This window comes from Quercus suber, unplaced genomic scaffold (genome assembly GCF_002906115.3).
Source record: "Quercus suber isolate HL8 unplaced genomic scaffold, Cork oak 2.0 scaffold_222, whole genome shotgun sequence".
NCBI classification, from domain to species: Eukaryota; Viridiplantae; Streptophyta; class Magnoliopsida; order Fagales; family Fagaceae; genus Quercus; species Quercus suber.
This window is the reverse complement of record NW_027069680.1, coordinates 575,840-602,104: the sequence shown is the minus strand read 5'-3', so window position 1 is coordinate 602,104 and position 26,265 is coordinate 575,840. Positions and strand designations below refer to the sequence as shown.

Below are 26,265 nucleotides of genomic sequence, written 5' to 3'. Positions count from 1 at the left end.
CACTACAAATCAAGTCCAATTGGGTATTGGGGTAAGAGTTCAACTGTAGGTTGGTAAGGTACTTGAGATTCCTATCGCTTGTTGTGATAATAGTGGAGTTTTGGGAGTGGTGACTTGAAAATCATCCGGTGGGGTTTTTGCCGTCAGGCTTTTCCCCATTCGTAAACAAATCACCGTGTCATTTAATTTTCGCTGCATATTTAGTTTTTGGTGATTTGTTTGTGCTACCACGCGTTTGCATGATAAATTGATTAATTAATAACTTGGCTAATTAATTAATTAATTTCTATCACAAGGGGTCAATTCAGTTTGTGGCCTATCACAAACCCTGCAAACTCAAACCCAAACCTAACAAACACACCACCACCACCGATCAGAACTCACAAACCCAAAACCAACAATCGTGCCACAACTCATCCTGATCAGAGCCCTAAATCAAAGCCCAACAAACGCTATTCATACCCGCGGAGAAGAAGAGGAGGCCCATACCCACTTGTTCTCATCTTAGTGGCGAATTAGGTCTGTCTCTCTTTTTCTTCGATTTTCCTTTTTTTTTTTTAAAAAAAAATTCCAAGAGCAGCTCTGATGTCGGTGCTGAGATCGTGATTTTTGAGTTGGAGAAGAAGAAGGAAGAAGGAAGTTCTTTGGTTTTTCAGACCAGGAACTTGAGATTTACATATTTGATTTCCCTCCAAAAATCGAGTTTTTAAGACACGATTTGCTAGCAAAGTTGAGTCTAACTAATTTGAGATGTTAGATTTCTAAATAGTTTGAATATTGTGTTAACTAATGGAATTGTTTGCAAAATATTGTTTTCTTTTAGAAAAAAAAAAAATCCCTTCGACTTTTCTCCTCTAGGCCTTCCCTGTCTGTCTAGCTGTTACTCTTTACCATTGCTGTCTCTCTCTCTCTCTCTCTCTCTCACCATTTCTGTTAGCCTCACTATACATTTCCTCAACTTTCACGTATATACAAATTCAAATTCTACCTAAACTTTTCATCCAAACCCCTACACTTCAATTCAGTTTCAATTTCAATAATTCTACCACTTTCTCCTACTTAACATTCAAAATTTCCCAACACCCTTTCTCTCTCAGAGTTAGGGTTAGGGTTTTATTCGTTTCTGTAATGACTTTCACCTCCTGCAATGGCCCACACTTTCTCTTCCTCATACACCTTCAAATTCTTCCTTCTTAGCTTCCTCCTCACCATAAACCTTACCTTCTGCTTCACCAACGATGAATTCTCGATTCTAGGGTTTGATGACCATCTCATCGATGCCTTTCACGGGGATTACACTCCACCGTCACCGCCTCCACCTCCTCCGCCGCCTCACCCTCCCTCGCTCATTTGCGAGGACGATCTTCACGGTATTGGGTCCCTTAACACCTCCTGTGTCCTCAACTCTAGCTTAATTTTCTTTGATGATGTCTATATAGAAGGAAATGGAAGCTTATTTATAGGTACTGGTCTGAATTTGAGTTGTGCTGTGTTTGGTTGCTCAATTACGGTTAATATGAGTGGGGGTTTTAGTTTAGGTAGTAATTCGGTTATAATCGCTGGGTCGGTGAGGGTGTATTCGTGGAATGCGAGTTTGTTTAAGGGGTCAATGATAAATGTGAGTGCAATGGCGGGTATTCCCCCGGCACAGACTAGTGGCACGCCATCAGGGGTGCAGGGTGCTGGCGGAGGGCATGGTGGGAGGGGTGCTAGTTGCGTATTGGATAACACAAAGCTCCCGGATGATGTGTGGGGTGGTGATGCCTATTCATGGTCATCTTTGGATGCCCCCTCGAGTTATGGGAGTAAGGGCGGGACGACTGTTAAAGAAGAAAATTATGGCGGTGAAGGTGGTGGGAAGATTTGGATTGAGGTGAACACTACGATGGAGGCTAGTGGGGATCTTTTCGCGGATGGAGGCGATGGCGGTGTCAAGGGTGGAGGAGGGTCTGGTGGTAGCATTTTTGTTAAAGCTCAAAGAATGTAATTATCTTTCCTTATTGCAATTTAATTCGAAATAGAAATAATCATCAAATAATGCTTTATGCTTATGCAAATTGTTATATCTAGTTGATAATGAATTGTTAAGCTACCAGTTTATCATGTCTGATTTATTTTTGTCATTCTGCTTCCTTCGGGAAAAAATTTTATTGGTCACCTTTTTATTGCTTAACATGTGTCATATGTTTCCTTATATTTCCATATGATTTCTGAATGGTTCATTGCTTCTAACAGTGCATAATGTCATAATCTGCTTAATGCTAACATCTCAAGCCAAAGAAAGGCCCAGTTCTAATACTACATGATTTAAGGAACAAGGTTTTTAGCTTGAGATATCAGATATTACATTCTTCACCAGATTAAATGAAAATGTTTTAATTACGATGTCATGACCTGGTAACAACTGTACCTTCTCGTAATTGCTAATATAGCCCAAATCAACCTAGCACATGCCACAACACTCCACAATTTGAAGTCACACAAAAATCCATACAATCTGGGTCTGGGGTATTACAATCAATGCCTAGTTTAGAGTTTTAATTAGTATTTTTTCCCATTAGTCAAACTTATGTCAGGACCATCGAATAGATTCCCAGTTGATCCCCACATTCTCATGTTTTGAGGGACCTTATAGCAACTGTATAGAGATGAGTGTAGGGTGAATATTCTATCTATACTACTCTTTAAGGGGTTTCCCCTATTTGGAATCCTCATTTTGTGGTTCAAAAATACCCCTGCGCCCAACATTTAAACAGATTCAAAATTGGAGGATAACCTAGTAAAAATACATCTCAAACTCACTCTTTTGTTGGTTTTCAAACTCAACTCTCCCACGTAATCCTCATTTTCTTTTTTCTTTTCTTATTTTCCATTATCAAGACTTATCTGTCTCTTTTGTCCCTTTTTTTTCACTGTTTCCTAACTCTAATCGCACTTTTTTTTTTTTTTTTCAAACCTCTTCTTCGTAATCTTGAAATTTAAAAAAAAAAAAAATCCTAATATAAAACTACTACTATAACTTCTCATTCATATCCTTAAATTTAGGTACTACCATATATATATATATATATATTTTTTTTTTTTTCTTTTTCTGAATGTCAAGCCAGTTGCCAAAACAAAAACTTAAATAAATGCCCTCTCTCCCTCCCTTTCTTTTTCACTGAGACATAAGCAGAGGTAATTTTCTTAATGCTCATCTTTTTTTAATGTTTTCTTGCTAGCATGTTAGTATGTGTGTCTTTATTTTATACAAGTTTATAATTCTGAAAAGATTTTCCTCTAACTCTCTTTAGGTGTTCAAACTTGAAACACTCTTCTATTCTAGAACTGGTGTATATTTCAATTGTTCACTTTGTATATAGAAACGCAATTTTTTTTTTTTTTTTTAAATTTAAAAAAACTAGCCTCTGAAGTGTTCAGAGGCTAGTTATTTATAACTGGCTTAGAAACATCCTCAACTAATAATAACCCTCTGTGAAGAACAGGACTGGAAGTGGCAGGATAAGCGCCACCGGGGGTAATGGATTTGCTGGAGGTGGGGGTGGAAGAGTTTCCATCCATGTTTTCAGCAGGCATGATGATACACAAATCTTTATTTATGGTGAGACTCAGATTATTATTTCACGATATGTTTTTATCCTTAAATAAATGCATCATAAAACTTCATTTTGGGTCATTTGGTGAAAAACTTATATTTGAAACAAGCTTTTGAACTTTCCAATTTTTGTATATTATTACTGGTATATGTGCTTCAATATACTGTTTCAGCACATTATCGTTTTAAAAATATATTAAGTGATTCAGGAAAAGAAAAAAGAAGAGGAAGAGATTAGTGGGGGAGAGAGGAGGAGGAGATGGTGTGGTATGAAGTTTTTTTTTTTTTTTTGGGGGGGGAGTAGGGGTTGGCTTATGACTAGAAAGGTAGTCATACCTAGTGCATAAAGCTTCTACTTGTCCCTTTTTTTTATGGGAGAGGTTGAAGAAAGGTAGAGTATGCCTGAAAATTTTCTCTTCTTTAAATGAACTTCTAGGTTGTGATAAACTTATTCCATCAAGTTAGTCAAAGGCAAAAGGCAACCTTAAGGCACCAAGACTTGGTATCACCCTAGGCTTGAGGTGATGAAAAGACACTCACCTGAGTGGTGCAAGCCGCCAAATTCTAAATCTAGTTATCATACATATAACAAACTCAAATCACATGTTTCCTATTAGACATGATTGGAATTTTTCAAACTGGTAGGAGGCTTTATTAATTAATCTTTTAGCTTTGATAGTTTCTCTATGTGTGTGTGTGTGTGTGTGTATTTCATATATAAGCTTGTTATAAAGTTCAAAAAAACTTTATAACAAGCTTATATATGAAAATACACACACAGAGCAACTATCAAAGCTAAAAGATTATGATTGATATTTTAAAGATAAAATCTAATTCTAAATTGAGGAGAGAGAGACCCACTGACTTGAATCATATTTTAAAACTACTCTTTTTTTCGAATTACAAAATACCCTCTCTTTTTTTGCTGAATTTATTGAGGCTCTCGCCTCAAGCACCTTATAGGTTGTTTTAGGCACTCTCCTAGGCCCTTAAGCAGGCTCTTTACTAAAGGTGCCTTGCCTTAGGGCTTCTGAGGCATTTTAGTGGCATATCACCCGAGCGGCCGGCTCGCCTTTGACTGCAATGTATAGCAGAAAGCTTTAACTATATATCCAAAAGGGTGGTTTGATAAATCCTGATAGTGGGCAGAGAATGCATGAATCAAGTATGCCATATGAACAAAAAAGATGGTTGGTATACATCTCAAGGAGAATTCTACAAGAGAAATCTTTAATTAAAAATTTAAAATTTTAAAGAAAGATAATGTGCAGTTTTTTTTCAAGCCTGTGCAAGAGAATACTATTTGGTGGATGGAAGATATGCATCTTTGTTTAATTGATCTTTTTTGGTTCCTAACACTAATTAGGGGTTCATTTATTGACTAATCTGACTGTTTGATCTGACAGATTAAGTGGCAAATAGGTTTAAGCCTGGAGTATTTGGTCTGTTGGTTGGTGGTTGAATTATAAATTCTAAGCTTTCTAGTGCATCTATTTCCTAATTTTTGTTTTAATTAGAGCTGATTACTTTGTTTTCTATCAGTTTGCATGGTTTTTGCCCATGAAAAAGGGTTGACTCAAATATTATTGAGTTTGATAAAAATATTTGCAGTTAATTAGTTGCCTTTTTGTGTTCATATCCCGGTAGAGGAAAATTTTGTTTACTATTTTATTTATCAAAAAAAATTAGTTGCCTTTTTGCTGCAAGTTTTAGAGATATTGACCTTGCTGCCTTTTTTCCCAATAATTTAGGAGGAGCTTTGTCTCCATATAGGTTGCGATACTAATGTAGGACAAACTAGGAAATATCCCGGCGTGTATTGAACCAACAAAGGCCAATGTGCCTATTGCTCAAACGCTCAATTTTATTAATCAACTCATTCTATCACCTTTGAATACATTGAGCACAATATATATAAAAGACTCCTACTAGTAGTAATAGGATTCCTACTAGTATTAGGACTACTAATAAAACCTAATAATAAAACTTGGACCCAAAGAAAATAAACCTAAAATACTTAGAATATTCTAGAAGATCCTAGACTCAACTAAATTACCAAAAATACCCCTAATTCACAGGAATTGCAGAGATTACAGCTTTGCCCCTGAATATAAAATTGACCATAACTAATAAAATAAAAACCCAAATTAAAATCTGTTTTAACCCTAAAAGACTCATACTTAGACCATTAAAATGACATGACTTTCAATTCAATTGGACTTCACATGAGGACCCAATAAAATAATTCTTGAATAGGAAAATTTGCAAAGAAATAGCATATTAATCTTCCATGACTTCATAAATAACCACAATTATGTTATCTCATGCTTGTCATTTTGTTTGCAGGAGGAAAGAGTTTAGGCTGTCCTGATAATTCAGGTGCTGCAGGGACATATTATGATGCTGTTCCTCGGAGTCTCGTTGTCAGCAATTACAATAGGTCCACAACAACTGACACACTTCTGTTGGAGTTTCCTAAACAGCCACTTTGGACAAATGTTTACATTGAAAATCATGCAAAGGCTTTGGTCCCTTTGTTCTGGAGCCGTGTTCAGGTCATTGAAGCGCTAACATCTAGTGGCCCTATTTGAATGTATTCTGTGTTTAATTCCTTTATAGGTGATGATTGTTTTATGCTGAGACAAAGATGATTCTTTTACCGGACAATATCCTAACTATGCATTTACATGTCAACATCACCCATTACACAGATTACAATAATGGCTCAATTTGAGAATACTGAATGATAAACTTAGCATGGTAGCTTGAGGTGGTTGTCAAAAACTTATCATTGGATAATAAATATATTCTAGTATTAGGAACAATTTTTCTTGTTTATGCATCTTCTATATATCCAGATAATAACACTTTGTTATACTTGAATTTGAGTGCTCAACAAAGTATGTTGCTGCACATGACTTCCTTATAGCTGGTATAGTTGTTGGGGTTGTAACATTATTGTTTTGCTTCTTCTCAAAGAAAGAAGCTCATGTCAATAAGCAAATTGTTTCAGAGAACTCTCTTTAGGAGTCAGTGTGTGGAATAGAGAGAGAATTTAATTTTGATTAATGCCATAGGAACATTGTGAAAAGTTTAAAAGAGTTTCTATGCAAACTGTGAAGTAGAAGTCAGTAGGCCAAAACTCCTTATTAAAAAATCTCTCTCTCTCTCTCTCTCTCTCTCTCTCTTAAGCAAACTATGTCATCCATAGTTGATAGTTTTTTGTTAATAGGTTTGTCTCTGTTTGAACTATATAGTCATGGTCGATGGGTTTATTTTATTTAAAATTAATAATGCATTTTACAGGTTCGTGGACAAATTCATTTATCATGTGGTGCAGTTTTGACCTTTGGGCTTGCACATTTTGCTACATCAGAGTTTGAGTTAATGGCTGAAGAGCTTTTAATGAGTGACTCTACTGTGAAGGCAAGTGAGAAGCATTTTGTGTTTTTTTGCTTGTTTTTCTTTATAATTTTGATTTTAGATTCAAGAATTTCCTTTTAGTCATAAGATGCCCCCTTGCATTTTTTTTTTAAATAGGAAAAGCCCACTTTAGAATAATTATTTGACATGCTGTGGTGGTGTATTTTATCTCCCTTCTGAATGATGTAACCTTCGTAAGGCATATTTATCTGAACTTCATTTTTATTACATTGCCTCTATTGCCATAAGGAATAGTTTCAATCTTTTCACATCCACCCATCTTCTTTTGTTAAATGTTTATTGTGGATTATTGGTTAGATATGCTGATCTTCATGTTACATACAATTATATTTAGATATATGGAGCTCTTCGTATGTCTGTCAAAATGCATTTGATGTGGAATTCCAAAATGCTTATAGATGGTGGTAGCGATTCACTTGTGGCAACATCATTACTTGAGGCCAGCAATTTAGTAGTTCTCAAGGTACTTAATTTTCAATATTTTCCCATTACCTAACTACCCTTCATGTTGCTTTCATGTACGAGATTATGTTTCCATATTTGGTTGTCAGGAATCCTCTGTGATACATTCTAATGCAAATCTGGGAGTTCATGGACAAGGTTTTTTGAATTTGTCTGGACCAGGAAATCTGATTCAAGCACAACGGCTGATTTTATCATTATTTTATAGTGTCAAAGTAAGGTTTAGTTCCTTCATGTATTTTTTATTAACAACTTTCTTTGGAACTGTACTACAGGTTTATGAGAAAAAGTCATGGGTTAGGTTAATTTAGGAAAAAATTATTGCAACAACAATATATAAAAAGCCAATGAGCTCTAGTTGAAATGACACCTACTCCCTATGTAAGAGCAAGGTGGATGGTGAGGTCATGGGTTCAAAACCCACATGTGCATGGTATTGCCTGAAAAAAGTGTGTATATATATATATATATCTCTCCAAGTTGAGGGAATGAAAAAAGCAGAGGAAGACCAAAAATCACATTAGTACAAGTAATAAAAAAGTATATGTTAATTACAGGAGTAACAGAGAGTATGACTTTAGATAGAGTAGAATGAAGGAAAAGAATACATATGGCCAACCCTAACTAATTTGTCAAGAATCCATAGCCGACCCCAAATTTTGGAACTAAGAATATTCACTCGTGCAAAAATTTCTGTCAATTTTAGCATAAGAACCTACTTTTTCTATTTTATATACTTTTCAAATCAGCCCACTTCAGATTATCTATTTTACACTACATTTCATTAAAATATCAAATTTTCTTGATTTTTAAATTGGATCTCTTTCTTCAGACAACCACCACCATCCACTCTATTCCGTCATTCTCAAGATACATAAAGAAAGAATAAACAACTAAATGCAAAATGAATAGTGTCAGTGTAAATTTATATGGTTATTGTAGCAAACTTGTAAATTTGCATAATTATATATGGACTGATGTGGGTGTTTTTAGGCAAAATTGTGTAAATTCTACACATTTTTTCTATTATACACAGACTGATGTAAATGCTCTAAGGTTTTTTTTAATTATTTATTGTTATATATATTTTTTCTATTTGATTCTGTCTCCAATATGCTCTTATGGTGTTTCTTGTTGCGAATTCTGAATTTTTAGTATTTTGCTACTATATTCGCATGGCAATTAAATCTACTCTGTAGCTTTACCATTTGCTCATGTGGTGATCCTATCTTTATAACATGAAGGTTGGACCTGGATCTGTTTTGCGAGGTCCCCTGGAGAATGGAAGTATTAATGATTCGTAAGTGATAATTATGTATTCCATAATGCTAATGATTCGTAAGTGATAATTATGTATTCCATAATGCTTCCATTACTTATTCAGTTTAATATTCGTTCTTTTGGATTTACCATTTTGTTTTAAAAATCATTCTTCTGGATTTGATAGGACGCCGAAGCTCTACTGTGAACTTGCAGATTGCCCCATGGAACTGCTTCATCCTCCAGAAGACTGTAATGTGAACTCTACGTTGCCCTTCACTCTTCAGGTGTTCCATTAGCCAGATTGAGCACTAAGTACTTATCTGGTCATATTAGTGAATGGCTCAAGCTATTAATTGGAGAATGGCCTTTGTATATCTCAAAATTGATTGGATTGGTTTCTGTTGCAGATTTGTAGGGTTGAAGATATCATTGTTGAAGGCATTGTAACAGGATCTGTTGTTCATTTCCACTGGGTTAGAACTGTGGTTGTCCACTCTTCTGGAGCAATTAGTGCATCTGGGCTGGGTATGACCTTTGCCTCTTTTGTTAAAAATTCACACAATAATAACCAACCAATTTATGGAGTTTTCAATTCACAAACAGAATATCTTTCTTTGGAAACATATTTTTCGTTCTGCCATTTATTACATTGTTAAATTCATGTTTCATAGTTAACTGAACCACACATCTCTCAGTTGCATCCTGTTGTATGGATTCTTCTTGCTTTATTGGTTCTATGCAGGCTGCATTGGTGGAGTGGGCAAAGGAAGAATTACTGAAATTGGTCTTAGTGGTGGCGGTGGACATGGTGGCAGAGGGGGTGATGGGTATTATAATGGCAGTTTTATTGATGGTGGCGGTGCCTATGGAGATGCTGATTTACCTTGTGAGCTTGGTAGCGGTAGTGGAAATGATAGCCTTGCTGGTGCAACTGCTGGAGGTGGTATTATCAGTAAGTCTTTGAATGTGTTTAGTTAGTATTTTTTTTTCCCCAATTCTGTTGTGTACTCTAGATGAGACTAAAGTAATGCGATCTTAGGTGCCATTAAAGGTACGAAGCTGAGACATTAAGCATATTATTCCCTCCATCCCAATTTTAAGGTCTCGGTTTCTCTCTTTTGAGACATTTCAAAATGCATATATAATTTCTTCAATTTCCTGTATTTTCCTTATTTTTTTTTAAAGGGAACAAAATTCTTTAAAAATCGTGTTATAACTAATATAAAATAAATGGCACTTTTAGAAAGAGCACTATGTTTTTACTTCTCAAAAAAAAAAAAAAAAAAAAAAATAGTAGTCGTGCCATTTCAAACCCATAAATATAAATATGAAGGGAAAGGGTAATGTCTTATTCATTCTTTACTCACACATAGGGCTGACTGAGGAGCTTGAATCCCAACATGATCACTCGTTTAAGCCTCATTCATGATGCATAGTTTTCATGTTGCAAACCTTTCCTTATATCCGAAACTAGCAGAAGGCTCACATGTTCTACGTTAACTGCCTGTTGAAATCAACAAAACGGAAAAGATCTACAAGCACTACCTTACCAATTATTGAAAGGCTTCCACTCCTTGTCTTGAATAGTGTGAACAGGAACAATACTTGTAATGAAAATGTTGAAGACCAATTTACCACAATTGTGAGCTTAGTGTAAAGGAGAATGCTGTTTCTCTCAACTAAATAAGTTTCTAGTACCCAAAACACCTCATGAAGTGAAGCAGACTACAAAACATGCATGCAGGAAATGCTTTATTTTTTATAGATGAATAATAATTTTATTGACTAAAAAAGAGACACCACCCAGCACATGGGAAATGTATCAAAGGTGCAATGCAATCAACAAAGATTACAGTAATAAAGAAAATCTAGCAAACTAGAGTGACTGCTCAAAGAAGCCATCCAATCATACAAAAGGCATAGTAAAATAAACTTCACTTCCAGCATGGATTGTTCCAAGCCTTCGAATGTCCATCTATTCCATTCTCTCCAAAGAATCCACATGAGGCCTAAAGGAATAGCATTCCAAATCTCTCCATTACAGCGTCTTGCATATTGACCCTTCCAACAAGCCAGTAGCTCCACAACCATTTGTGGCATAGACCTTTGATCCACTGATGCTTGCTTACACATACAGCACCAATCCACTAGGATCCTGCCCAAGGCAGCGGTCCAAGCTAAAAAAAAACAAGCTACTTTGGCAGGGACTTTAACCTTCCAAATACTCTTCCAAGGAAAAGGACGCATTCCCACATGTGGCACTCTATGGTAAGACTTTACTTCAAAAAACTTACTCTTAGTATTTATCCGGTAATTCGTATCCTCAACACCCCTTCGTACCTTTGTAGTATAAATCTGACAGAAAAAGATCTGCCAGGATGCCCATATCCCAATCATGTAGAGCTCTCTATTAAAAGTAACATCCCATTGCGTCCAATCTTTCCTACAGCTTAATAATTCCACAACAGCAACATCCTTCTTTTGAGCAAGAGTATATAAACCAGGAAATACCTCTTTAAGCGTTCACCACGCCGCCAATCCTGCCAAAAGTGAACATTGGCACCATATTCCACTCAAATTTGATTAAACCATAAAATTGATCCCATCCCTTCCTAATATGCTTCCACATGAACCATGAGCAGCAACACCCTTCTTTTGAGCAAGAGTATATAAACCAGGAAATATCTCTTTAAGCATTCACCACGCCACCAATCTTGCCAAAAGCGAAGATTGGCACAATATTCCACTCAAATTTCTTTTGGCATATTCTGCGATTCATGTTAGTATAGAGAGTTTTTTTTTTTTTTTTAGCTGGTATCCACATTCTGATACTAAATAAACAGTCCTGTTATCAAATTTTCCAGTACCTGCTAAGACCAATGATCTTTTATTTTTTACTTTTTATTTTTCCCTGATCTTGATTGTCTTGGCCAAGTTATATTATGTTATTTATGATTTTTTTCTTTGATGGATACTCATAATTTTATAAATTTGGTCTTGTAAACAGTCATGGGTTCAATAGAGCACTCATTGTCAAGTTTGTCTCTCGATGGTTCACTTAGAGCTGATGGAGAAACCTTTGGAGAAGATGGTAGGACTTTGTCAAGCATAGGACCTGGGGGTGGATCAGGTGGAACTATTCTTTTTTTTGTTCGTTCATTGGCACTTGGTGGTGGTTCTTTTATCTCAACTGGCGGAGGACATGGTAGTAAGAGCGGTGGTGGCGGCGGCGGTGGTGGACGAATTCACTTCCATTGGTCAGATATACCAGTCGGGGATGCATATCTACCCATAGCAAGTGTGAAGGGGAGCATTTATACCGGGTTTGTACATCTTTGTCTGTTCCATACAATATACCTATGATGATCAGGTTGTCCAAATTTACTGTCATCTTGGCCTAAATTAGTCTCTTACATAGTGTTAATGTCTTCTGTGATAGCTCTGTTACTTCCTGATGTTTCCAATGGAGACGACCAAAGAATCCCCCTCACCCACTTAAAATGTATCAGAAAAAAATTTGCTTCTCCAAGTAAAAGTACTTAACATAAATGTTATTCAGAGGGGGTGGGTGGAGGTTCAAAACATTGAGTGATTAGGTTACAACTTATGGAAGAGAAGGCCAATAATTTCTTGGTTTCCCATAACTAAATCCGAATGCTTTGTTGACACTGTGATGATCTGGTTTTCTCTTCAGTATTACCACCATTTTGGTCTTTGTGAAATCAAGCAGGCTTTGAGACCCTTTTTTTCCCCTTTCTCCCTAATTGCAGGGGAGGAGTTGGTAGAGGTCAGGGCCGTGCAGGGGAAAACGGTACAGTCACTGGGAAGGCCTGCCCAAAAGGGCTTTATGGTACCTTTTGTGAGGTAGATTTTTCATCGACATATCATTTGATTTCTGGACTTCTTTCAAGGTCTATGTGGTATTAGTAATGTATAATGTTTAACATGGAGTTAAAATGCGATTATAATTGATGTTTAGTGTAGTTGGCATAGCTTCAAAACTGTAGTTGACTTCCTAGTTTGGTTGGTTTGAATTATTTACTGCATAGACTTTTCAAATTGTAGTTGGATCCTTAAGTATCAGTTTGTTGGTGAGATAGTTCACTTCGCCAATTCACCTTCATGATAATTTTATGAAGTTGCTTATTTTTTATTTATTTATATGTGCTTGTGTTTACTGTATGAATAATTGTGCTTCAGGAATGCCCTGTTGGCACGTTTAAGAATGTCAGCGGGTCTGATAGAGCCTTTTGTCATGATTGCCCATCACATGAGCTTCCACATCGTGGCATATATATTACTGTTCGAGGTACCTCTAATAATTAACTGCTACTCACTTCTGGGCAACAGGACATTACATTGCTGCAAGCTTTATTTTGAACTTTTTTTTTCCAAAATATTTCTTTTCCAAGATTTGGAGACTCATTGAGTGGTGATAAAAGTGGGTTTTCCTTTCTTCTTCTCCTTTATTTATATATTTAATTTAAATTCTACCACGGATGGTCAAAGTCTTGTTAGACAATAATAAACCATAAAGACCTCCCCTCTCTCTGGGTTACTTAGTTCTTAAATCTCATTCCAATCCCTTTAACAGGTGGTGTTACTGAGGCTCCTTGTCCATACAAGTGCATCTCTGACAGATATCACATGCCGCATTGTTATACAGCACTTGAAGAGTTGGTGTACACTTTTGGTGGTCCATGGTTATTCGGCCTTATTCTCTTGGGTATCCTCATCCTGTTAGCTCTAGTGCTTAGTGTTGCTCGGATGAAATTTGTTGGTGGGGATGAATTACCAGCCCTTGTTCCTGCTCGACCTGGCTCTCGAATTGACAATTCCTTCCCTTTCCTAGAGTCATTAAATGAGGTCCATCTCCAATTTCTTCCTTTTGCTATTCATGCTTTCTCATCTGACATACTGATAGTAATGCACCAACTTAAAAGGCCTGCTTTGGTTTGCTACTTATTGTTCTGAGGTTGATCATTTGGTTTCAGGTTTTGGAAACAAATAGAACAGAGGAATCACAAGGTCATGTGCACAGAATGTATTTCATGGGGCCAAATACTTTCAAGGAACCTTGGCATCTACCTCACTTTCCTCCTGAACAAGTAAAAGAGATTGTGTAAGTTATTTATCTCTCTCTGGTGTATGAATTGATGGTTAGATGTCTGCTGCACTAATAATGCTGTCTAATATTTTGTTATAATAATAAAGCTATTTATTTCATTGTCATTGCAGTTATGAGGATGCGTTCAATAGATTTGTGGATGAGATCAATGGCTTAGCTGCTTATCAGTGGTGGGAAGGATCTGTTTACAGCATTCTCTCTCTTCTTGCATATCCACTTGCATGGTCATGGCTACAGCGGTGTCGAAAGAAGAAATTACAGTGTCTTCGTGAATTTGTTCGATCAGAATATGATCATGCCTGCCTACGATCTTGCCGTTCACGTGCTCTCTATGAAGGGCTTAAGGTTAATATCTTTACAAAATATATTCCCAAATTTTCTTCTCTATCTTTAAAATTATGGGTTTCTTTGGAGTTAGTGGGTTTGAGGATGTTAATAACATAGATCTAGAGGCTCTATAACTTATGCAATCTATTGTTTTGTAATGTGCAACATTATTCCCAATCTTCAGGTTTTTAAAACCTTGTCGGGAAAACATGTGTTGGGTTTGTTAACTAAACCCTAACACATAAAATATTATTTATATATAAAGGATTACAATGATATTACTATTTTCGCCTAGCTTATACCCATAATACTCCCCCTCAAGCTGGAGAGTATATATCATACAATCCTATCTTGTTACATAATAAACTCAAAGGAGCCTTACATAAAGCTTTGAGAAACATATCAGCAATTTGGACTTTTGTAGAAACATATGGAGTAACAATTACACCATCTTCTACTTTCTACTTTTTGTCGAGTAATATGACAATCTACTTCTATAGGCTTGGTTCACTCATGGAACACATGGTTGGAGGCAATGTGAATTGCTGCTTGATTATCACAATGCATAGTCATAGGCACCTCCACAACAGATTTTAATTCCTCAAGTAAATGCTTAATTCACTTAAGCTTACATGATGTGTGTGCCGTGGCTATATACTCAATCTCTATGCTAAATTTGGCTGCAACAATTTTTTTATTACTTTTCTAGGTAATCAAGCTTCCTTCGAGAAAAGTGTAATACCCAGTAGTGGATTTTCTATCTGAGTGACCCTGCTCAAACAGCATCAGTAAAGGATTCTAGCCGTAGGTGACCATTAGCTTTATACAAAAGATCACGACCTGGATGTGCTTTAAGATACCTCAGAATTCGAATAACTGCCTCCTAATGTGGAAGGCGAGGATTTTTACTAATTGCAAATGATATATATAGGCGAGTAATTGTCAAATAATTAAGTTTATCAACCAAACGATGATATCTCTTAGTATTAGATAACAGCTCCCTTTGATGTTCATACTATTTGACATTAGGATCCATAGGAGTCTCCATTAGATTAAATCCTAACAAGCCAGTTTCTTCCAAAATATCCAACACATACTTTCTTTGCGATAAACTGATGCCTTCTTTAGATCGTGCTATCTCAATACCCAAGAAATAATGAATTTTTCCCAGATCCTTAGTTCAAAAGGAATTTTGAAGGCATCTCTTTAAATCATCAATACCCTTGTCATCACTAGTGATTATAATATCGACAAAATCTTTTCTCTTGCAGAGGTATGAGAAAACACAGAGTGATCAGATTGGCAATGTCACAATCCAAACTTTAACACTACTTCACTGAATTTACCAACTCTGGGTGATTGTTTAAGACCAAAGACGGCCTTATGCAACTTACACACTTTTCTAGACTTCCCCTAAGCAACAAACTCAAGTGGTTGCTCCATATACACCTTTTCCTTGAAATCCCCATTCAAGAAGGCATTTTTAACGTCTAACTGAAGTAGTGGCCAGCCCAAATTAGCAACTAAGGAGATCAAAATCCTGGCAGAAGAAATTTTAGCAACAGTAGAGAATGTCTTTGAATAGTCAACGCTGTATGTTTGGTTATACCCTTTGGCATCCAAGCGAGCCATCAAACACTCAATAGAACCATCAGGCAAGTATTTTACAGTATACACCCAATGACAACCAACAATAGTTTTTAAGTTTTTCGTGGAGGACTAGTAGCTAAATCCCAAGTAGCATTTTGAGACAAGGCAGACATTTCTGCTTCCATTGCAGACTTCCAACCAAGGATGGTCATAACCTCATGGACAACTTAGGAACAACAATTGAATTCAAGGACGTGGTAAAAGCAGGGAGAGATGAAGACAAATGGCCTAAGAGACAAACTGAAAGATAGGATGAGAGGTACAAGTACATTTACCTATGCGTAGAGAAATTGGAAGAGAGATAGGGTTAGGAGGCAGATCACTAAGCAGGAAAGAAGTCTCAGTTGGAGGTTTCTGTTGATGACGGTACACCTAGAGTGATTTATGAGGAAAAGATTTGCTAGGAGACAGGTGGTAAGCGAGGAAGACAAGTAAGAGAACTTTCACTTCCAACCAAATGAGAGAAATAGGATTGAGACTCATTAAAGGTGACATCAACACTAATGAAATGATGAAGAAGAGTTGATGACTAACATTGGCATCCCTTCTAAGCATGAGAGTACCCCAAGAAAAACACATTTAATTGAACGAGGGTCATGTTTGTCACTCCCTGACCTAAGATATGAGCATAGCACACAACCAAAGATCTTAGGAGGTAGACGAAATAAAGGTGAATTAGGAGAGAGCACAATATAAGGGATCTAACCACCAAAAAGTAGATGGCATGCGATAAATCAAGTGACATGTAGTTAATCAATGGCCTGGTTGTTAGATTTGTGCCAGAAGACTCTCTTCGATTGGTCTCAGTGTTGGGGTCTCTCGAATTGTTTTACTATTACTGATTTTTTTTTGTCTCTTAGAATAGGATTTTGATTCCTTTATTTCTTTTTGTTGCTATGTTGTTCTTTGTTCACTGCCGTGAACTCTGTGTATCTTTTATTCTTTTCTATTAATAATATTACTTTCTTACCAATCAAAAAAAGAAAATAAAATTTTGATTTGGGAACACACATATGAAACAATAGGACACGAGTGACCTCTAACCTCTAACAAATGATGCATTTTGCGTTTAGCAACGCCATTTTTTTGTGGAGTATAGGGGCATGAAGATTGGTGAATTATGTCATGATCATCAAAAATTGAGACAAAGATGTATGAAAATGTTCATGGATCGAAAAATATGAAGTGAAGCATTAAATTGAGTCTTTATTTCCATAAATAAAGTTTTTGAAAATTGAGCACAATTCAGACAAACCTTTCTTTCATAAGATAAAGATAGGTGACCCTAGAATAATCATCAACAAAAATGACAAAATATCTAAATCCCGACAATGAAGTAGTGTTTAAAGGACCCCAAATATCAAAATGAACTAAATGAAAAGTACTACTGACACAACTCTCATACCTAGAGACAAAAGTCACCCTAGGTGTTTACCCAATAGACATGCTCTTCAAATTCTGGAGAGATGGATGACCAAGGCGACAATGATGCTGAAAAGGTGAGATAGCCAAGTGAGAAGCTACTTAATTGGAAGAACCATGCTGATCTAGGTAATAGAGTACACCAGCTTCATGCCCTCCACCAAGAATCTTCCCCACCTTGAGATCCTGAAAGATACAATGAGTGGATAAAAAAATGGCAAGGAAATTCAAAAGTTTAGTAAGCTTACTAATCAACTTAATATTAAAAGGAAAATCAAGAATATATAACAGAAGAGAGACAAAGATTAGGACTGAGATTGGCAATGCCCAAGCCTAAAACTATAGTGGTTAAGCTATATGAAAAAGTAACATTGGAAAAATTGCTAGAGTGCTCTAGGTCAGAGAGTAAACTTGAGGTACTTGTCATATGATCAGTAGCAGCTGAGTCAATAACCTAAGGGTCCTGAGTGTCAAGATAAGCAATGGAAGTACCTTGTTGAGCCAAAGTAGCTGTAGAGCCTGGGCCAATAGGATTAGAATGCATAGACAGGAGGCGATTGTATTCTTCCTCTAGGATAGATGTTGGTGGAAGTGATTGTGAAGTCGGTTCTTCAGCCTGAAAACTAGCTTGGTGAGCTGAGGGTTTACTATACAAGTCCCAACAGAAGTCTACCATATGATTCTCACCATGACAATAACTGCACTTACGAAGGTCACGTTCTCTTCCATTACCCCCTTGTTCATGACCTCCATGGCCTCGATCTCCATGACCACCTCTATTACTCCCCATAGAAGTGGCAAAAGTAGATATATCACTAGAAGGTAATGTATTAGTACTAGAGAAAGGGAATGTAGTAGTACTAGAGTAAGATAATGTGGCTTGTCTAAGTCTACTAAAAACTTCACTCAAGGTCAAGGAAGGGAGGTCTTTACTAGCCAAAATTTGTGATTTCACCGGATCCAAAATTTTAGGTAAGCCAGAGAGGAAGCGAGCAACATGCATATAATCTCGTTGTTTTTCCATAGTTTTAACATTAGAGGAGATGGGTTGATAAATATTAAGTTCTTGACATATACCCTTAAACTTGTTATAATAGTCTTCCAAAGACAAATCACTAAGAGTCATGGAGAGATAAGCTTGATGAAGATCATAAATTTGCTTCATTGTTAACACCAAAGTAAAGTTCCTTGGCCTGTTCTCAAAGAAGTTTAGCAGTTGGTAAGAAAACAAAACTTCAACTGATCTTAGACTCCATGTTATTCCACAAGCAACTCCTAATCTGTGCATCTTCGGCTCTCCAATCAGCATATTTAGAGTCCGTAGATGCGGGGGGTCCACTAATCATGTAATCAAACTTCTTTCTTCCAAGAAGAAACACTTCAACTGCCTGGGCCCACTGAGCATAATTACTTCCATTAAGACAAATGAAAGTAATAGATAACATGTTTGGAGGCAATAAATAATTACTGGGTTGAATGCTAACTTTGGTCTCCATAGCGGCCATCTGATCAATACACCCACAATAAATAAATAAACCAGTGGACCTGAAACCAACTAACTACAACTAGACAAATTCAACACCACAAAGTCCAATAATCAGCAAGTCCAACGGCCATTCACTACAGCCACTCCAACAGGACCAATAAATATCTCCTCAGCAACACAAACAACATCAAACCAGCAAAACAAATAACATCAAACCACCAGCACCAGGTAATATGTCCCATGACCAAACCACAAAAAGAAGAAACAGTAAAGATCACCCGTACAGAAAATCAAAACATAGCTGACTGAAAAACAACAATAATCTGAACCATAGAAAGCAAGATTGATACCCAAGGCAGGAGATCCAGTGGCGGTGCTAAGATCAGATCTATGGCTGGTGGCGAAAAAGTGTGCAGGTGGGTTGGTAGAGGAAGGCGACAAGAACCAGGATGGCATGACGGTCAGCCAGTCAGGTGATGGCAGAACAGTGTTGCGTGAACCACAAAGTAGTGGACGGAGCTAGTCGATGCCTCCAACCATTGTATTTGGGTTCGTCAGTGGGAGGAGGTTGGGTTGTGGTTGTTGGCAGCGGAAAGTGGATGGTTTGTGGTTGTCGGCTGCAGAAAGGTGGTGGGTTGTGGTTGTGTGTGGCTAACGACAGAAAGGGGCTTGCTCTGATATCATGTTGTGGGGAAAATGTGTGTTGGGTTTGTTAACTAAACCCTAACACAAAAATTATTATTTATGTATAAAGGAATACAATGATATTACTGTTTTGCCCGTAGCTTATACACAAAACATACCTTATAATTATGAGATCATTTTGTTGGCATATTAAACTTTCAAAAGTCAATATAAGGCTTATGGATCTTCTTTACATGCCGTCTTCCTTCTTTATTGGTAGATCAATGGCTTCTTTGAGAAACTATCAATAGGATTTACATTGTTGAACATAATTATCTATCACCCAAACCTTCACCTGGTAGTGCATGAGGCAGCAGTTTAGAACTCTTCCTGTTTCATGAGGTAGAACAAAGATTTCTGCCATGGCCCATGGCAGATTGCATGTGTTTATGGATTGAACGAGATTCAAGCTGGGGAAATGGTTGAATTTGCCAGCGGTGGGAAAGGAATAGCCTGTCTTTGTAATACATGATGAATTCTAACAAGCTCAACAACTTATAAATGTGTAATGTCTCTAATTGACTACGATGTAAATCCTTACTGTTCTGATGTGCTTTTGCTAACATCATCTGTTTGCACAAGCATTTTATTGGATTATAATGGATTCAACAATTGCCATGTTAATGGTTATCCTCTTATGTTTCAGGTGTCTGCAACTTCTGATCTGATGCTTGCTTATGTGGACTTTTTCCTTGGAGGGGATGAAAAGAGAGCTGATCTTCCTCCTCGTCTTCATCAGAGATTTCCAATGTCTCTAGTTTTTGGAGGAGATGGAAGTTACATGGCTCCTTTTTCTCTACTCAGTGATAATATTCTTACTAGCCTCATGAGTCAGGTTTGGTATCTATAAATGTATAACGTCTTAAGCTTCTCCTTTATGTGTGTTCTTGCACCGCATATATCATGTATTAGTATACCTAATGGAATGAATCTGCTGATTTTCAATTTTGATCCCCCTTTCAGTCTATTCCACCTACCATATGGTATCGACTTGTGGCGGGTCTAAATGCTCAACTACGCTTAGTTCGCCGTGGACACCTAAAACTATCTTTAGGTCATGTTATAAGCTGGCTTGAAACCCATGCAAACCCTACTTTAAGTACATATGGTGTACGTGTTGATCTAGCTTGGTTTCAGCCTACAGCTTCTGGATATTGCCACTTCGGACTACTGGTATGTGCTATTGAAAATGAAAGTGCCCAGCCATCAATTGAAAGTCAAGAAACATCATTGCCACCTGAGCAACAGTCATGGTAACAATTTGCTTGTGATTCTCTTTGTTGCTGGTCATATGAAGTCATGCTCAATTTTCTTTCCTTATAATTTGCAGTTTGCACAGAAGTGATAGGGTGGAGCGACTAGACCATTCCAGAGTCAGTGAGCATTCAATGACATGCAAGAGGACTTTTGGAGGGATTTTACATGCTAAGAGCTTACGGATGTTTAAAGAGAGGAAGGCTATATGTTATCCTTTCTTTTTCATAGTTCATAACACAAAGCCTGTTGGCCATCAGGTGGTTAAATTGCTTGTAGTCTAGTGTCATTGAATCTACAAAAGATATCCTTATTATAAAATCTGGTTGTATCATTTGGTTTCTGTTCTAACTCTTTATCACCCATTTTTGCAGGATCTTGTTGGTTTGGTCATCTCCATACTACTGTTAGGAGATTTTAGCTTAGTCCTGCTTACTTTGCTACAAATGTATTCTATTTCTCTGTTGGACTTCCTTTTAGTTCTGTTTGTCCTTCCCCTTGGTGTTTTATTTCCGTTCCCAGCTGGAATCAGTGCTTTGTTTAGTCACGGACCTAGGCGGTCAGCAGGTCTTGCCCGTATATATGCTCTGTGGAATATCACATCCTTGATCAATGTTGTGAGTTGTCTCACCCCCTATGTCTTCAATATTCAAGAAAAAATACTTCTTATTTTGTTGAGAACGAATGCTTGAAAGTAAACACAATGATAGGAAGGTTGTTCCAGAAATGTGCCAGTCAATTAAAAAAATTTATTTAAAATTCCAAAAATAATTTTTTTTTCTTCCAATTCTTAATTGCTCACCATGCTTGTGACATGATCATTAAAAGAAATTGTTTCAAACTAGCGTTAATTTAGGAAAGATGGTTTGTAAAATCGTATGAGATTACTTGTATTGGTCAAACTCGTGTTTTGACTGCTGTGGAAGTTTTTATTTTTTATGATTTTTTGTTTTGGTTTTGGTTTTGGTTTTTGTTTTTGTTTATTATATTATTTGTTTTTTTATGTACGACATTGGGGCTGCTTATAACTCACCCACATTTCACTAAGGTACAAATTTGCAAAAAGAAATTGGATAACTAACTAATGACTTTGCATTCACCAGTGTTGTAAACAAGTAACATTCTGAACTGCTTATGTCTCGGTTTCTATAAATACCAAATGCAGCCTAGGAAGATTCTGATTGCTTTTGGCTATTTAGTATCCTCCATAAAGAGACATGTACATGTTGCCTGCTTGATTCTAATGGTCTCAGAACACACTTTCTCCTGTAACAGGTAGTTGCCTTCATGTGCGGATTACTTCATTATACTACCCATTCAAGTAAAAAGCATCTCAACTTTCAGTCCTGGAATTTTAGCGTGTAAGTAGCTTGTACTAGCTGACATGGCACTAATTGAATTTGACTCTTACCGGTTATAGTGAATGCAGCAACGACTCAAATAATCATAATCTGGAATGTTTTTCATCTGTTTGTGGTTTGATGGGAAATGCAGGGATGAAAGTGAATGGTGGATGCTTCCTTGTGGTTTAGTGCTGTGTAAAATTATCCAAGCAAGACTCATTGATTGCCATGTAGCTAACCAGGAAATTCAAGACTTCTCATTGTATAGCAGTGACCCTGAAGTGTTCTGGCAGTCATGAGGCATTCTGTGTACAGCCTAAGTTAGATAGGTGCCTTTTTTTTTTGCCCTAATTATTTTTTTCTTATACATATTTTGAGATAGCAGCAAAGGTCGCACATGGATTTAATTTAATTTTCGAGAGGACAAGTGGTGCATTGGGGGGAGACGAGAGGGTGGGAGAAAGAGAGACATCAACAGTAGCCCTTGTTAACAAGTTGGGAAAGTTTTCTCCAATATATTTCTTTGTAACCTGTTCTCTCTCTTTGGCCCGAATTGGATTGCCTGTTCAATCCCAATTATCATGCTTAATTTAATTCCTTGAAAGATTCCATGGTTTTTTTTTCCCTTGTTCTATTTCTATTCTATTTTTGGTAGTCTGCTTGATGCCTTAATGGCTTTTAACGGTTAGGGATAATAATACTTTCTGAGGCGAACCTTGGTTGTCTCTTAACTGCCTCTGAAATTTGGTTATGATAATGCTTACCTCTTCACTGCCTCTTTAAATTAGATTATGATATTTGCCTGCCTATGTGTGTGGGAGGGGGAGGGTTTATATATTTTGACTGCATAAGGGCTTTTGTATTTAGACCTCATCTGGTTGGAGGATAGAAACTGAATGGGAAAGTGAAATGATAGAAAATGTGGAAACATAAAAGAGATTTTAGTTTTTATCATTTATGTTTGGTTAGGAGTGGAAAAGTGGGGGATGGAAAACATTTTTGTTTGGTTAAGAAGAAAAATGAGAGGATAAAAAGTGTGATTTGTATAAATTTACTCTTATGTCCATGTTACATAATATATAATATATAAGAAATAATTTTTTTATAGAAAGTTTTTTTTTTTTTTTTTTTTTGGAGAAAATATATAAGAAATAATTTGACATATTATAAAATTGGCATAAGACAATTATTATTATTATTATTATTATTATTATTTTAAATTCCTAGTAGACAGCACAATTGAGATATCAATGGGCAATAGGCAGTTTGAGAAAAAAAAACAAAACAATGAAACAAATTTGTTGGTATTTGCTGCAGTTACGTTAATATTAGACAAGGAAAAGTAGAAAAGAAGAAAGTTTGAACTTTGAATAGGACTTGGACAAAGGAAAAGTAGAAAAGAAGAAAGTATGAGCTTTGAATAGGACTTGAATAAGAAAAAATAGAAAGGAAGAAAGTTTGAAAAGTAATGTTGGTGACACATAAAATGACATAACTTTTGTTGCAACTCATCCACGTTGCAAGTTGTTAGTGATAGAAAGGTGTTCCCACCATTACCTATCTACCACTCACATCTTACCATGTGGGCGAGTTGCGGCATAAGTTGTGCCACTTTATGTGACACCAGCATTACTTAAGTTTGAATAGGACTTGAGAAAGGAAAAATATCAGAAAAAATAAATGGCATAAAAGATTTGTAAATATTATAATCAAATGATTATGATCATCTTGAATGAAAGAGTTTAAATTTTTAGTTTTTAAAAATAATTATTAATTAGACAAACAATTTGAGTACTTGAAATCTTTTTTTTTTTTTTGATACCAAATAAACATGCATTAATAAAAGGAAAGAGTACAAAAACCATTTAGCCTACATAGGTGGACTAAAAAACGGGTAGTGATGTAGGCTAAATCTATCACACGAGAGAGAACTAGTCTGGGGACACAAAAGGAAAGAGTGTTCAGCCCCTGTTGTTGTAACTAGTTCAGGTTCTATCACATGAGAGAGAACTAGTCTAGGGACACAAAAGGAAAGATTGTTCAACCCCTGTTGTTGTAACTAGTTCAGGTCTGTAATGAACGTATGCTCCTGCCACGTTGGACTCTTTGATCCATTGCAGATCTGTTCTAGCCTTTTACTGTTGCTGTGGATAACAAGTTTGTTGAAACCAAGCTCCTTCGCCTTGATAATTGCCTCACCCACTGCTTCCTGTAGCAAATAAGGGGGCTTCCTTCCTTTGCTGACTCTACCTGTAAAAAGAACTATACCCTCCATGCCCTTTGCTTCACACGCATACCTACTCCTTCTGGATCTTCTGTTTTTGTGAGCTGCTACTTTGATGATTATTTGCCACTCATGATTTGGAATCCTCTGTTGAGTTTGTTGGTTGGGCTTGCAAACTTGAATTTGGTTGTCCTTAAAGGCATCCTAGTACTTGCAAATGAGAGATTGGGATGTTAGAACCACTTTCATGGGTTAGGTTTTTTGCCTTGATGGAGTATCATGTTTTTGTGATTCCACAGAGTCCAAAGGATGGTGAAGCAGGATTGGAGGAACATCATCTTGCATTGCTCCAAAGGGTAGGTAGGAGTAAAGAAACTCGCTATCCACTGTTTTACAGAAACATTTGTTAAGTCTGAGGTTCTGGCTCCCAAAATGGAACCATGACATACAGCTTTAGCAAAAGGGCAATTTAGAAACAAATGGTTAATGGTTTCATCACTATCATCACACAAGAGGCATCTGGTGGGAGCTGCAATTCCCCTGCTATTTAAGATTGAAAAAAAGGAAGACTATCATGAAGAAGTTTCTAGATAAAATTAAGGATTTTCATGGGCAATTTTACTTTCCAAACTAACTTCCAGACATACTGGGGGATACCAAAAGGCCTCTCATTTGGAGTTATAGAGGTTTGGTCATTTTGATGAATCATTTGGTAAGCTTTCTTGACCTTGTAGTCCCCAGAGGGGGAATGTCTCCATAGCAGTTCATCCTTGTTACCATTAGTTCTAGGTAGGGGGAGATGAAGAATTTCCATACATAGTGGATATTGGTAGAGTTTTCTAACCAAATCATATCTCCAAGTTTTTGAGTTTGTTTCAATTAGATCAGCCATAGTGCCATCTAGAAGATTATTCTCAGCTAAGGTTTGTTCTGAACAATGGTACCTATCTAGGCGGGTGAGAGGTATATGATGATTGCTACCTATTAGCCAACGACCCTGGTGTAAGGCAGAGTGGTGAGGGGTAGCAATGTTCTTCCAAGTCCAAGAATGGTGGGGTTTGGGGATGTAGCTCTGCAAGTTTGAGTTGGGGAAGTAATTAGCTTTGAAGGTCTTGGCTATTAGGGAATTGGGGTATCTTTGAACTCTCCAATACTGCTTAGAAAGCATGGCTTGATTCACTAGGTTGAATTTTTTGAGGCCTAATCCTCCCCTATACTTTGGTTGACAGAGTGTGTCCCAATTCAATAAGTGTAACTTCCATACACTAGGCTCATGACCCCACCAAAATGCTCTAGTGATAGCATTCAGTTTGTTGCATACAGCCTCAGGAATTCTAAAACAAGAAAAGGAATACAGAGGCATGGATTGCAGGATAGAGGAGATCAAGGCACTTATGCCAACTTGGGATAGCAGTTTGGCCTTCCAACCTTGAAGCTTTGCTTGAACCCTATTTATAAGGTCTTGGAAATCAGGTACTCTTTTTCCTCTAAGCTTAAACTTGATCCCTAAGTACTTGCTAGGTTCCTGAACTAGGTTTACCTGAAGTGTTGAGGTAAGGGATTCTTGTATATTAGGAGAAATGTTGGGAGAGCAGTACAGTTCAAACTTGTTGAAGTTTATAGATTGCCCTAATAAGGAGCAATACCACAAGATTGTGGTTTTGAGGGCATTAAGGGAGCTTTTATCATTTTGGAAGAAAAATAAGGAATCATCTGCAAAAAGAATGTGAGTGAATGAAATTCCATTCCTTCCTATCTTAACACCTTTAATTTTCTTTTGGTTCTCATCTTTAGTTAGAGCTATAGAAAGGATATTGACACAAAAAAAGAAAAGGTAAGGGGAGATAGGGTCACCCTGTCTTAGACCTCTAGAAGGGTGGAAATGTTTTGTAGGGCTACCATTTAGTGGTGATATGACATGATTATAACTTTTTATTTTTGAACTATGACAAGAACCAAAATAATTCTAGTTTATACAGTATC

The 26,265-nt window shown here is 36.8% G+C and overlaps 1 protein-coding gene across 1 annotated transcript; it reads left to right on the top strand.

Moving 5' to 3' along the window:
• The first annotated feature begins 867 nt into the window (after positions 1 to 867).
• On the top strand, positions 868 to 22,675 carry LOC112010413 (uncharacterized). The gene is made up of 22 exons (XM_024042754.2): positions 868 to 1,983; positions 3,486 to 3,601; positions 5,942 to 6,150; positions 6,902 to 7,021; positions 7,374 to 7,502; positions 7,591 to 7,716; positions 8,746 to 8,801; positions 8,949 to 9,048; positions 9,172 to 9,289; positions 9,507 to 9,716; positions 11,772 to 12,087; positions 12,535 to 12,628; positions 12,965 to 13,073; positions 13,359 to 13,630; positions 13,759 to 13,886; positions 14,003 to 14,237; positions 20,108 to 20,296; positions 20,425 to 20,714; positions 20,792 to 20,975; positions 21,090 to 21,332; positions 21,991 to 22,076; positions 22,210 to 22,675. Exons 1-22 carry the CDS (start codon positions 1,148 to 1,150, stop codon positions 22,355 to 22,357), a joined length of 4,314 nt encoding a protein of 1,437 aa, XP_023898522.2. The 5' UTR covers positions 868 to 1,147; the 3' UTR covers positions 22,358 to 22,675.
• Positions 22,676 to 26,265: the final 3,590 nt, after the last annotated feature.